Here is a 14,537-nt window from a genome sequence, read left to right on the forward strand (position 1 = left end):
CAGTGTCGAAGGCCTTCCGAAAGTCCAGGAAGACTATGTCCACTGCTACCCCTGCATCTAATGATTTGGTGATCTGATCATAGAAGGCCACTAAGTTGGTCTGACAGGATCTGCCACTGATGAACCCGTGTTGGTTGCCCCTAAGCATGAAATCTCCTGCTGGCCCCTCATGGATGTGTGCCAGCATAATTTTCTCGAACAGCTTGCCTAGGATTGAAGTAAGACTAACTGGCCTATAGTTTCCCGGGTCCTCCTTCTTCCCCTTTTTGAAGAGGGGAACCACGCTGGCCCTCTCCCAGTCCTCTGGCACCACACCAGAGCACCATGAGTGCTCGTAAAGCCGTGCCAGGGGTCCTGCAATGACCTCAGCCAATTCCTTTAGTACTCTAGGGTGGAGATTGTCTGGACCGGCTCACTTGAATACATCCAGTCCCTCCAGAAGCTCCCTAACTAATTTCTCAATAACCCTTGGCCTAGGTGTGCCTCCCCTGGGGCCTGAGGGGGACCCAGCGGCGGGGGTGGCTGTTCCCATCCCTGCTTAGGAAGATGGAGGCAAAGAAATCATTAAATATGTTGGCTTTATCGTCTGGTGTGACGACCAAATTTCCTAATGTGTCCTGCAGGGGCCCCACATTACCCAGAACCTTCTTTTTACCCCCTGTATATTTAAAGAAGGACTTCTTATTGTCCTTAATCCGGGAAGCTAGTCCCAGTTCCATCTCTGATTGGTTGCAACTCTAATATAGCAGACCTAACCTACCTTCTCTCATATACATAATTTTCCCCTCTACCCATCATCTTTGTGGTGGAACCACACAACTGCTTTATCTATTGAACAATGTGCTCTGTCTTGGCACTCCCGCTCTTAGGTTTACAGCAGTGACATGCCACAAACCTAGTCCCAGGGTATGGATACCTTGGCAATCTTACACTCATCACCAAGGGGTCACCCCCTCTTTCCTTCCCTCCCTCCCCCCAACATGGCACAGATCCTCACAGAAGATCTGAGAAAACCATAAGACTTCTATACGATTATGGCAACTTTGATCACATCTTCTAGAAGCAGCTGTGTGTTTGTTCCACGTGGGCAACCACCAACCAACAAAATCACCTGAATGTCACCTTCTGTAACACTTAACTCAGTCACAAGAATTTCCCAAAATAACTCAGAGTAGCTCTGGATCATAGCCCCACACAGTGCCAACATCTAACAAATATTAACACAGTTTAGGAACAATATAATCCACACAACAGCCAGAACCAGCTGGAGAGCAAACTGTTATACATAGATGAGGTAGCTACCACCACCTTCATTTTCTCAGCAGAAAAATATAGACTCCTTTTCTTCACACACATCTGCTGATACCCAGAGGTGTTCTGGGGACTAAGAAAGGTTCAGGGAACCTGTCCCACCAAAAGCAAGTAGTGCAGAGAATAGGTTTAAACAAATTTTAATAGTAAGGTTAATATTCAAATACAACTGGTATATGAATGATAAAGCAATATAGATAAAGCATTTCAAACCAAATATTAAAAATGCTGCCAAAAATGAATATTTGATTGTTTACAATAGAAAAAAAAATCATTTGAAATATATTAAAGCCCAAAATCTTAAAAGCTTCTAATATGTGGCCTGTCTGCTAATGGATAGAATTTCTTACATTGGCGTAAAAGCTAAGTTTTAAAGAAGGGCTTATCTTGATTTAACCACAGTTCAAGGCTGAACAACAAAAATTCCAAAGACAAATATAGATTTTTATAATTAATGACCTGGTTCAACTTCAAAAGCTTGTTAAGGAAGACTAGAAAATACAGAAATGTACCTAATAAGTTATATTCTGGCTAATACCATTTACCTATTTTTATCCCTTATATAAACTATGCAATGTCCTAAACCAGACCTAACTGGTATAAAACCACTTAACCAACTGTAAGCAAAAACTTTAGTCAACCTCTGACCTGTATCTCACATTCTGAAAGCTTATTGCTTCTGATATCCTCTCACCTGCTTATTTCCTTTACCCGCTCATCTCTTACCCAAACTCTGGTCAAGCAGATGCAAGCAAATACATCCATTAAGCAGCTTAGGGCCTATTACAGTCAAATCAACATCCCTTTGAAGAGAATAAGCTACTACGCAAGATCAAGATAATGCAAAAAACAAACCCAGACTTGCCCATTTTTAAGGATCTCTAAAACCTCCTGAGATGCTGCTTTGAGTCCAGGAACCTCTTCTAGTTAATAGTCAAAGCTCACAAAACCTCAGGACTGTCACAATACAAATGGCAGAGGTTGCAGGAATCCTACAGAATGCTATTCAAGAATTAAGACCCAATCACAGACTCAACAGATCCACCATGCCTCATAAAAATCTATCACTATGTAGAACATACCTGGAAAATGAAAGGGAGCCCAAATGCAACCAGGGAGAAGAAATCTAAACTATGGAAGACCTATTGAACTGCCGCCCCCTTGCATCCTTCTCAGAAGATGCAGTTGTGATTCATTTTACATTGGTAAAAGCCAAGGAACAAATGTCTAATTTGGATGCTGACCTTTAATGTTGTTTTTCAAGCTGTTATGCAATCCCCCTCCACCCCCAATTTTATCTTGCCTCTATTCCTACAGAAATAGGCTATGGCTAAACCAGTCTGGACTTGTGCTATTCATTCATTGAGTTGATAACTAAATGAGAGCACTGCAATTACTGACTAATCTCTAGCTACCCACATATCTGCATACCATGAAATAACAAAGTTTGTAGACATGGGATGCACTCTTTGGTAAGGGCAGTAATGGAGAAGAGAAAACCAAACACTGATGAGGCACTATGTGTATTGATAATGTCAGTTCCAAGTATGTAGACTTCTTCCATTTATATCTTACTGTAAGTCCTGAGCTACTGAAAGATCTTGTTCTTATGAGGAGTGTCACAAAGTAGCAGTGTCAAGGTGTAGCTGGATTTATTTTTCATTCCATTAGTACAAAATAGTTTGAAACAGAAACGAGTGGTAGAAAGTTGAGGAACATCTGATGAATTTAGAGGCTTTTTGGTAGCCATCCATACAATGTTATTTAGCTATTATTTTTAGTTTAAAAAAAAAAAAAAAAAATTCAGTCCAGAGGTTCTGATTAAAGCTTTTCACAATAGTTAATATACACACAGATTATATGCCCTTTTCTTTTCAGGTTAAAAATTATTTGGATGGAACTGGCCAGACAATACATTTTGCTTCAAAGGATACAAGCAACTTCAGTTCTGAGGCTGAACTCTGGTGCAGATTCATGGGACTAAGACGGAAGATAAATAGTTTACCGGCACCTTACGAAAGCTTAGCAGATTTTGTTAAATCTGTTTTAAACAATGTCTTCTAAGAAAGGAACAGCAGCTGTTTTGTAGTTTTACATATAAACAGAAGAGAAGTTAGGAGGGGTGGGAACTAGGGACATTAAGATAAACAACGGCATTAAATGGATGAAAGCCCTACATTTCTGGAAAATATCACAGCGTCTCTATATGTATCTTTCATATTCGCATTTCACCTTAAATATTTATGATTCTGCAGGGCTGGCAATTCACTCTAAACATTCAATGTTAGTTGTTATATTTGCTCTTTCAATACTGTGAAGATATACTTGATACCATTGGGATTTTTTGTTTCAAAAAAAGAGAAAGGGCACTGACCAAACACGGTAAGTTCAAGGTCTTTTCTGGCTTTGCCCAGCGACGGGAAAGGGTTTAACCAGGAAACTGTGGAGTGCATCAGAAGTTCTCCCATAGAAAGTTCTGTGACCTATATTATATTACAAACAAGAAATCCAATAAATGTTTTGAGTAAAAATCACCAACCATAAATTTTAATGAAAACTGGTTGATAACATTATGTTTATATAGATATATACTGAGCCAGGCAGGTATAAACACCATTATATTAAAAAGATATACCCATAAACAAAATAACATGCACATTAGGAAAGACAGGTGATTTGCCTCCTGGGGATTTTTTCCCCCCCCATTACTAATATTACTGCTGAAGGCTATCAAGTCTGACCTGAAGTTCAGTCATGGACATACAGCTGTGAAGTTTGTTTATTATCTCTCTAATTTCAACGGGCTAATTAATGGGCACCAAGGAAAATGTTAGAACTCTAAGGTGGTGAGCACCCTCAACTCCCAAGGAGGAAGCCATTATGACTTAATCAGGATAAGGGCATGCAGTGTCTTGTAGGATTGTGTCCAGACTTAATAGACTATGCTACTTGTCCTCTTACCTCCTTCTCTGTTCCGCTTTGATCTGCAACTAGTTGATCAAACACAGTACCATAGTCCTCATATATCTTCTGCATCTCATTGATATGACTGGCTACTTTTTCCATTGCTTTTAGTGCTTCTGTAAGTGTTTAAACAAAGCCACCATTTAACACATAATTAAGTCAGCTTTGTTTTTATAAGTGCACAATCTATTTTATTAAATCCCATTAGAGCCTGGTAAAAATATGTCATTTATAATTACATACAATTATAATTATATCCAGAACTGCAATGGCCCATGACCAACAATACTCCAGGACGAGAGCAGTACAAAAGTAAAGACAGGAATTGATCAGTATATGCAGAGATTGCTTAACCTGATGTTTTAGGTACCCAGGGACTATGAAAAAAATATCATGGTAAGGAGAGACATAGTATGTTAACATTTAGTGCAATAGCATGATAAGGACAGATATGTTGCGATGCCTTTTATATAAATAAGACTCAAAACATAAGCCTTGTAGGGCAGGAGTGTCAAACATGTGGCCCACAGGCTAGATCCAGCATGCAGAGCTACTCTGTCCAGCCAACTAGGCCGTGGAATCCGGGGGCATGGCTGGAGCAGGGAGGTAGATTTTGCCTGTGTGAGGGTCAAAGCACTCAGCTGTACCTGAAAAAGGCAATCTTTTATCTTCTGAAAGGGAGGAAGTAGTAGCATACCTAGGGCAGGGTGAGTGAGGCACTAGCTCTGGGTGCTGACTATGAGGGAGCATCAGAATCCCCTCCTCTGAGCAAAGATTTATATGATATTCCCTACTTTATATGGACTTCCTTGCCCAATCATAGGAGCCAGGCAGTGCAGTGCTACCCTCAGCAGTGTATTGGGGTTGTTGGGGAAAGGAAGATGGGACAAGTGGGGCCAACTGAATGGTGCTCCTTCCTCCAAGACACTGCCACAGCAGACACAGCCTGTACCCAATATCTGTGTATTTAGGGAGGAAGAGGGAAAGGGAACAGGACATCCCCGGGAGCCCAGCCACAGAGCTATAACCATTAGAGCTGATGCTACTACAACAGCAGTAGTCCAGACAGGTAAGACTTCCCTTCTCTTCAGCCACAGCATCCCCCTCCCTCCACAGTTGTCAGACTGCCCTCATCCCTTGGGCACTCAATGAGTTTGATATGCTTCTGGGAGGAAGCACTGAAATGCACCACTTCTAAAACAAGGGTTACAGGCATGCTGCTCACTGAGAGCAAACCTGTCTTTCACTGGGTGCCTGAGCTTTCTGACACAGGCATAATTATAACCAAAAGGTGGAGCTTCCTTTGCCCAAAAAAAGTGCACACTGACTGGTCATGATGGTCTGTCAAGAATAATACAGAGAAAGAAGCTTGAGTACATTCATTATGGCAGTTCTGGGCTATTCCCATTTTTCAAAGGTATCTCTACACACTCAGCACATGGCAGCAGAAAAGGGCTTGCTCTTTTATCATGCATTTTTAAAGGCAGTGTGAAAGGGTGAGAGCTGGAAGAGATTTCTTCTTTCTCGTTTTTGTGAAACATTTGAACTTTGTAATGCCACAGGAATTATACTGGCATGTAACAGTTCCATCCTTTTAGGGAGGCTTTGAAATGAAATTAAAACTCACTTTAGTCCCTGCCACGTAACCAAGACAATTACCTGTCAGATGATAATGCTCCTCACTCTCATTATCAGTTAGGGACACCAGCTCTTTTAGGAGTAGGGGATACTTCAGCACTCTCTGAACAGGCTTTATGAGATATGACTCCAGTGTCGAAGAATGCTGTTTTGTGGGGTTCCGCGCATCCAGAAAGGCTTTGAAAGCTTTATCTGTTTTGGCTTAACACAAAAAAAGATATGTCTGTCAGTTCCATGCAGAAGCCATAAAAACCAAAATTAATGTGAAACCAACATAACATAATGTAGCAACTTTATTTTTTTAATGATCCTTTTCATGTGTATTTATTAGAGTGCTTTTCTTGGCTGTTTAGTGAGGAATGGCTTTAATAGCATCATAAACCTAAAATAAACACAACAGATTCTGCTTCATTACATATAAAATATTTGATACTTTTGCTTGAGACAAAGAAAGCATTTGATGCCTATTCAATTAATTTTACCTATTTTTCTGCATGTTGGCCTCTATTACATTTAAATCTGTGTAAACCAGAACTAGAAAAAAAAATCTAAGGTCAGTCAGTCAATAATGCAAAGATGGAGCATTATGCAGAAACACAGCCCCTTGTAACAATTTACCAGAACATTTGAATTATGAAACATTTTTGCAATCTGGTGAATGCTCACATATGGATTTTTGTTGTTTTAAATGAACTAGCAAGTTTCACTTTTGGAGGCATACTTAACACCTTTCCTGTCATTAACCACCCCATTGGCCATGTTACCCATCCATTCAGCAGCATCTCTAAGAGAAAGGGAACTGCTTTCTTAGGCATGGGATTTTCTTTTTGTTATTCACATACTCGTGGTCAAATGAAAGAGCATAATGGAGTATAAGATGCAACCAAAAAGCAATTTGCATAATTTCTAATTTATTTGGCAGCAAGTCTTTTAAAAGCTAACAAAAAACACATGGAGTGAACTGCAGCACAGTGCCACATTATGACTGGGACTTATGGTTCATGTTTCCAGTCTATTTTTTTTCATTTTGAAACTTTTCCCCATTCCATTTATTAATGGTCTGCTTATTTGGATCATTTTGTTGGGAAAAAGCTATGCAAGCAACAGGAATCTATCAGTTGGCACAATTCTCCCAAAGCACTGCAAAGCTCTCTTAAACCAAAACAACGTACTGCATCTCAGGATGAAGATCTTAACCCACATTTAGTGTTCTGCACTTTTGAGTGACATAACCATGTCTGAATATGCACATGCACCCCACCCCCAAATATAGAAGATCTAAAAGCTACTGTTTTCAAGTGCAAGCTGCATCTGTAAACAGCACCAGCTTTTAGGGGGAAAAAAATCAGCTGCTCTTCAGGCTACTTCATAGGTTTTAATAAAAAATGATTTTCCTCAGATTGTTCCCTCAGATCAATATCATATTTCAACATGGGGGAAGATCACAAATACTCACATTACAAGACCTCCCACTCCCCCCTTCTTTCATATTAATACCCTTATGAGACATACGTCTCAAACTGATGTAGTACACTGATTTATTTGAAATTGAAGTCAAACAAATGAATTACAATTGTGACAATAAAATTACCTCTCTCAAGAACCTTCTGCACTTTGATGTGGTTTGCACAAAATCCACTGTAGAGCTTAAAGTGGTCAGCATAATACAGAAAAGAACCGCCAAGTGAAAACAGCAGTTTCTGAAACCAAATGCAAAGTATTTGTTAAATTAATTTTCTTAAAATATTAATCAAAGGCTCAGGCACCATTTGGCTGGTTTCAGTTAATTTATAGCAAGTCCCCGTTTTCAGGCTATGGCAACTTGCCTTCTTAATAATGTGGGAGAGAACATATTCTCTACATGAAAACATAAATTTGCAACAGAAGGATATTAGTGAACGTTTCTACTCTGAAAACTGCATAAGTAGCATAATGTTATTGTGTTTCAATAGCTTTCCTATTAACATGCTCAATTTACAAGTAAATAAGATGGTTGAAGTACATTGTTCCAAAGGGCTAGTGCTCTATAAGTATCACAGCCTTTCCAAAGTGTGAATTTATTGGTGAGAAGATCAGTTATATACACTACATAGAGCCTTGCTGCCTTGGGACATAAATCCAAATCCAACTCATGTCAATAGTCAAAATCAGTTTTCATCTGACCACTGGTTCAGTAAGTTTGCATGAAAGGAGCTAGTAGTTTCAAGCTAGACCCCAGTGGGCATTACCACACACCACCACCACCACAACTGATGGTCACTCTCAGCAGTGAACTCATATATTGCAAGGACATGGAGACAGACTCTTCTCACTTGCCTGTGTAGCCCCGCCAGGTCAGGTTTGAAACTGTCAGGAAACCTGTGTTCTCAATAGAAAGTTTCACTTTCCAGCATTGCCAAGATGACACATTTGACAAGCACTATGTTCACTGTACAAAATAGCCTTATTTCAAAAGAAAAGTTGAACTTTCCACGTATAGATTATGAACCTTTTGGGAGCAAGCTAAGAAAATATAGAACGAGTAGAGATTTAACACAGCAATTATGTACCATCTTACTGTACTTGACAGAGTAAGCCAAGAAAATCACAGTAGCTGTAATAAAAATCCAGTGTTTATTATTCATTACACCTCCATTTGTTATCACCAATATGTGTAGAGAGCTAGAGCCAGTGGGAACCCGAGTACTAATTTAGAAGTGTGAAGATACCACTTTTCCTACAGATGTCAAAATAACTGTCAGATGACCTGTTTGCTTCTTTTCCTAGGTATGTGTAGGTCAGTTACATCAACCACTTTATCTTTGATTTGTTTCTCTGCCAATGGTATCATATCATGGCATTAGTTCTGCAAAAGCCAACTACTCAGATCAACTACCATTTGAATAGGCATTTGTCAACTGCTGAGCAGCAAAACATGTTATCTTAATGGAGCTCCACATACCTTACAGGACTCCATTCCTGCACTGCTGCATGCAAACTAACGTGTTCATTTGGGGCCATGTCCTATTCCACTCAGGGGCATGTAAGTTGACTTGGATACTTAAATGCAATTGTTTCATCCCATTCAAGTCCCTGGAAACCCATTATATACATCTACTTTTGTAACACACCATCATGTTACCCTTAAGACTGAGTCACAAAAAAAGAGGAAGAGAAGAACCCACACATCTTTTGCATTAACAGTTTTTCCAGGACTCAAGCAGGGTGTAGTGGAATTTCACTAAGGCACCTAAATCCACTTACATGCTTAATAGGTGGAACAGAATATGGGCTTTGATCTTCAAAAGCCTTGCTCAGCTGTTGAAAGAGTAGTGAAGTTTACTATATACTTTGGCAGTACTGCTTCTTATGCAAGAATCAGTAATTCTCTATGCTTTTCAGTACAGGTTTGTTAGCCAAAGCCAGCCATGCTGTTCTTCTGTAGGCAACAGCTTTTAAGAATAGCAACTAATCAATTCCAAACTTTCAGGAATTAATATTTTAGGCATCAGTGAGCAGAACCCTACTGATACTGATGAAAACTCGGAAACCAGGAAAAAAACTGCTTTCTACTAAATAGTTATACAGACTCTGCATGTGAATTAGGTCAGGAATTAGTTCATGAGAGATCTTTCACAGCCTGCAGCACAGCAAACAGGCAGTATGTGGGCCTGATTTCAATGGAAAACAGACTATTTGAAACCAATCACACATCCATGCCCAATCTGCCCTAACCTCTCCATTCCCCCTCCCAGACAGATTCCTTGCCTCCACTGCATCTTGGCAAATGAACAGTCACTCTAGATAGTTTCCCTAGCTGGGCCAACCATAGAAAACTAGGTCTGAAATGAACTTGCAGAGGTCATCTAGTCCAATCTCTTGTCTGAAGCAAGATCAGCCGTATCCAAACCATAATCTAAACTCTATATAAAACTACCATCAACCATGACACAACACAGACTTTATGCTCTAACCTGCTATAGGTAAAACAAACAAAGCATGGCAACCAATGTCCTTCTATTAAATGCTGTCAAGAGATCTCAGGTAATGGGCCATGCCTCCCACAGTACATACCAATCTGACCATGGGGTAAAATCCCTTCTTGATCCCAAATATGGTGATTGGTCTGAGTTGGGGGGAGGGGGGTGGACAAGGCCCTCTAGCCAGGAACCTCCAGCTTTGGTCCTAGCAGGAGCACTGGCGCACCCCAGTCCAAGTCCCCAGCTTGGGCTGCAGCCAACACCCAATGTGCCTCTGAGGAAGGCTTAAAAACACCCTGACCTGTAGCAGAAAGGCAGGGAGGAGGTAACCAGCAAAGACCAGAAGCATGGGAAATTCCCATCGTAGAACATTGGCATAGCTATGCCTGGATCATTCCTGACCATGGCTGTCTAATGTTTTCTTGAATACCTCCAATGATGGAGAGTCCACAATTTCCATACACAGTCTGTTCCACTATTCTCACAGTGAAGAAGTTTTTTCTTGTATTCAATCTACATTTACTTTGTTGCAACTTCAAGCTATTGGTCTGCATCCTCCTCTCTGCAGATAGAGAGAAAAAAAGTGTTTTCCTTCTTTATGGGCAGCCCTTCAAGTATTTGAAGACTGCTACCATGTCCCCTCTTAAGCACGTTTTCCACAAGCTAAACATGACTAGCTCCTTCAGCCGCTCCTCATATGACTTCCTTTCTAAGCCTTTTATTATCTCTGGTGCCCACCTCTGGACCTTCTAAGTATTCCACATGCTTTTAAAAATGTGGAGCCTAGAACTGCACACAATACTCCAGATGAGGCCTAACCAGGACCGAGTAGAGAGGCTCTGTGATCTCTCGTATCTTGCTTCTATTGATGCACCCCAAAACCACACACCTTTTGTGCAGCTGCACCACACTGCAAACTCAAGATGAGTCTGATCTACCAAGACTCCCAAGTCTCTTTCCATAGTGTTGCCCTCCAGCCAGGTGTCACTCATTTTATATTTGTGTTTTTGATTATTGTTTCTGAGGTGTAGCACCTTGCATTTGTCCACACTGAACTTCATCCTGTTAGCTCTAGCCCAACTTTCCAGTCTGTCAAGATCCTTCTGAATCATGCTCACATTCTCCAAGATGTTTGCAATCCTTCCCAGTTTTGTGTAGTCTGCAAAATTGCTCAAGAAGCTTTCTATGCCAGCATTCAAATTGTTAATAGATACCTTGAACAGACCCGGTGCAGACCCCTTTGGGACTCCCCTCAAAACCTCCTGCCATTCCAACATGGACCCATTGATAATTATTAACTTTTGCTTGTGGCTATTGAGCCAGTTATTTATCCACCTTACAGGAGCTTTATCTAGTCCACATTTCTCCCAACTATTTATGAGAAGCTCATACAGGACCTTGTCCAAAGCCTTGCTTAAGTCCAGATACACTATGTCCACTGCATTCTCTTCATACACCCAAGTAGTTACATTGTCAAAGAAGGAGATCAAGTTTGTTTGACACTATTAGTTTTTCATAAATCCATGCTGGCTGCTTGTGATCAGCCTTTCCTCCTCCAGATGCTTGCAAATGGCTTTCCTTGGGATATGCTCCATTAACTTCCCAAGTATTGAGGCAAGGCTAATCAATTTGTAATTCCCTGGGTCCTCCTCCTGTCTTTTTAAAGAGGGGCACTATACTGGCCTTTTTCCAGTTCTCTGGTATGTACCCAGTCTCCCACAACTTCATGAAGATCATTGCCAAGGTCGCCAAGATCTCCTTTGCCAGGTTCCTTCAGTATCCTGGGATGAAATTCATTTGCTAATTTGAATTAATTCAGGCACAAGATAAGCTCTTTGACTATGTCTTTTGTTATTTCTTCCCTCAGCTTGCCCCCTTCCTTATCCAGATAAACCTTTTTAGGTATCTACCTACAGCTTAATTTTTCTGTGAAGACTGCAGCAAAAAACAGCTGTTGAGTAGATTTGGCTTCTTTGCATCTTCTGTTAGGAGCTCCCCCAGCTTGTTGACATCTTCATGGGTCTTTTTCTGGCCAACACACTTACAGAGCTTTTCATTGTCCTTAACCTCCTTTGCCAGGTGCAGCTTGTTCTTTATCTCTTTGCCTCCCTGATGTTGTCCCTGCAGGCTCTTGCTATTTACTGGTATGCTTCCTTGGTGACCTGCCCATTCTTCCATTGCTTGTATGCTTTCCTTTTGCATTTGAGGAATTTTAGAAGCTTTGTGTACAGCCACATTGGTCTCTTGCCTTTCTTCTTGTGCTTCCATCATGTTGGGACAGTTTCATGTTGGCTTCCAAATACTGTGCCTTTTAGCACCTTGCGGCATTTCTGGGCATCTTTATCCTTCAATTTATCCTCCCATGACACCAGGCATATTAACTACCAAAGCTGGATGAAACCTGTCTTTTTGAGATCTAGTGTCCTAATTTTCCTAACCTGTCTGTAATTCTATTGTATTGTAATTGCTTCCTCCAACGTTACCTACCACCTTCACATCCTCCAATAATTCTTCCCTGTTGGTCAGGACAAGACCCAAGATAGATGATTCCCTAGGAGGAGTTGGCATCCTCCACTTTCTAAAACAGAAAGTTGTCCTCCATACAAGTTTGGAACTGACTTAATATTATATTTGGCTGCAGCGTTCTTCCAGCAGATGTCAGGAAAATTGAAGTTTCCCATCAATACCATCCCACAACTTTTGGATAGATCTGTCACCTGCTTGAAGAGTACCTCCTGATTTGGTGGCCTATAATAAATCCGTACCATTATATTGATGCTGAATCTTTCACCTTTCATCTTCCCCCAAATGCCTTCTGCTTTTCTGTCTTCTTTCTCCTGAACCAGGGAACAAGTGTATGTGTTTTTGACATACAAGGCAACACCACCATCTTTTCTTCCAACCCTGTCCTTCTGAAACAGCATAAGCCTCCATGTTGGCATTCCAGTCATAAGAGCTGCCCCCTGGGTGTCTGTGATGCCAATCAATCAGATGATAGTTCATTTCACAACCTGCAGTTTCCAGCTCATCTTGTTTATTCCCCATACTTCTTGCATTTGTATATATGCATTGGTCTTAAATTACAATTTGACCTACTCACTTCCCTTTTGCACCACTTCTTCTAGTCCTGTAGCTCTCTGGCCCTTTCCCACAGTTAAGTTATTTCTTCAAGTCCTTCCCCCTCTGGACTGCATGCTCTGTTGTTGGAGAGTTTTCATCACCACTCACTATGGAACTTAATTTAAACCTCTCCTTACTAGATTGGCCAGACAATATCCAAAGATGCTCTTCCCGATTCTCACCATATGGAACCCATCTCTTGACAGCAGTTCTCTTCCAGTCTCCTTTTGACTATTTCCAGGGTAGGTGACTGCACCACCAGTCTGGACACCTTGACTGTGAAGGAGTTTTTTTGAGCCTGAAGCGGCCTTCCAGGAGTTTGTAGTATCCATTGCTCCTGGTCTTCCTCAGGGGTGCCCTAGTGAACAGCTGTTCACCGAGTTCTTGATGTAGTCCCCTGATATAACAGTAAGCCACTACCAAGTCCATTCTCAGCCTTCTCTCCTGTAGGCTAAAGCGGCCCAAGTCCCTCAGCCTCTCCTCATATGGCTTGTCTTGCAAGTCCCTGATCATACAGATGGCTCTTCTCTGGACCCTCTCAAGCTTTTCCATGCCCTTGCTGAAGTGTGGCACCCAGAACTGGACGCAGTACTCCAGCTGCAGTCTCACCAGTGTGGAGTACAGTGGGAGTATCACTTCCTTAGTTTTGCATGAGATACAACGATTAATGCATGCCAGCATGTTGTTTGCCCTGCTGGCCACAGCATCACACTGCTAGCTCATGGTCATGTGATGATCAATCACTTCCTCTAGGTCCCTTTTGGCCATGGTGCAAGTCAAACTGCAGAGCCTGTAACTTGGTGTCACCCTCAAACTCGGCCAGCAAGCTTTTCACCCTCACATCCAAATCATTGATAAAGATGCTGAAAAGCACCGATCCAAGCATGGACCCCTGGAGGGACACCATTGGCTACTTCTCACCAGGACAACACAGATTCGCTCATGGGAACTCTCTGGGTCCTACCATGCAGTCAGTTTTCCACCCACTGAACTGTTGAGCAGTTAAGCCCACAGTCTTCCAATTTTTCCACAAGGTTATCATGGAATACTACAGATTTCTTCCATGGGAAGAAATCAATGAGAACACCACTTCTGTTCTAGCAACTTAATCCTTTTGCCAAGAGCCTCCTGGTCACATCTGATCTGTTCGGTGTCATTCCTAGCAATATTGTTGGGGCCTACATGGACAAACAGGAAGGGATAGTACTCTGAACGATGGATGAGATTTGATAGTCTCTCTGTGGTGTCCTCAATTTAGGCTCCAGGCAGGCAGCACACCACCCTGACCCCCAAGTCTGGAAAACAATCCACTACCACTCTTCTTTTCCTTCTTGATGCAGTGGTCTGAAAGCCCCTGTCCTTAGGGCCATGCACTTCCTGCTCTCTTGGCTGATGCTCCTCTGCCTCATGCCTGCAAATGGCCGCTCCTCTGCCTTTTCTTCAGCAGTTCCACAGCAGTGCTGGAAAAAGATTGCTGGCTTAATTCACCGCTGTTCAATTCTGGGGACCCTCCTTCTTCAAGTAGTCACATGCTACGTTCAACCA

General features: G+C 41.6%; 1 protein-coding gene across 4 annotated transcripts in view; it reads right to left on the reverse strand.

Moving 5' to 3' along the window:
• The window catches only part of TIAM2 (T-cell lymphoma invasion and metastasis 2), a 356,145-nt gene that overhangs the window by 11,513 nt on the left and 330,095 nt on the right, over positions 1 to 14,537 (reverse strand). For all 4 annotated transcript variants that reach the window (XM_019526803.1, XM_019526801.1, XM_019526802.1 and 1 more), the window contains 4 exons: positions 7,505 to 7,613; positions 5,935 to 6,114; positions 4,273 to 4,391; positions 3,686 to 3,794 (listed from right to left, as the gene is read on the reverse strand). In XM_019526803.1, the coding sequence (XP_019382348.1) occupies positions 3,686 to 3,794; positions 4,273 to 4,391; positions 5,935 to 6,114; positions 7,505 to 7,613 (517 nt within the window). The remainder of the gene's footprint in view (positions 1 to 3,685; positions 3,795 to 4,272; positions 4,392 to 5,934; positions 6,115 to 7,504; positions 7,614 to 14,537) is intronic.

Source organism: Gavialis gangeticus, unplaced genomic scaffold, assembly GCF_001723915.1.
Source record: "Gavialis gangeticus isolate Ggan-Ray unplaced genomic scaffold, GavGan_comp1, whole genome shotgun sequence".
Lineage (NCBI taxonomy): Eukaryota > Metazoa > Chordata > Crocodylia > Gavialidae > Gavialis > Gavialis gangeticus.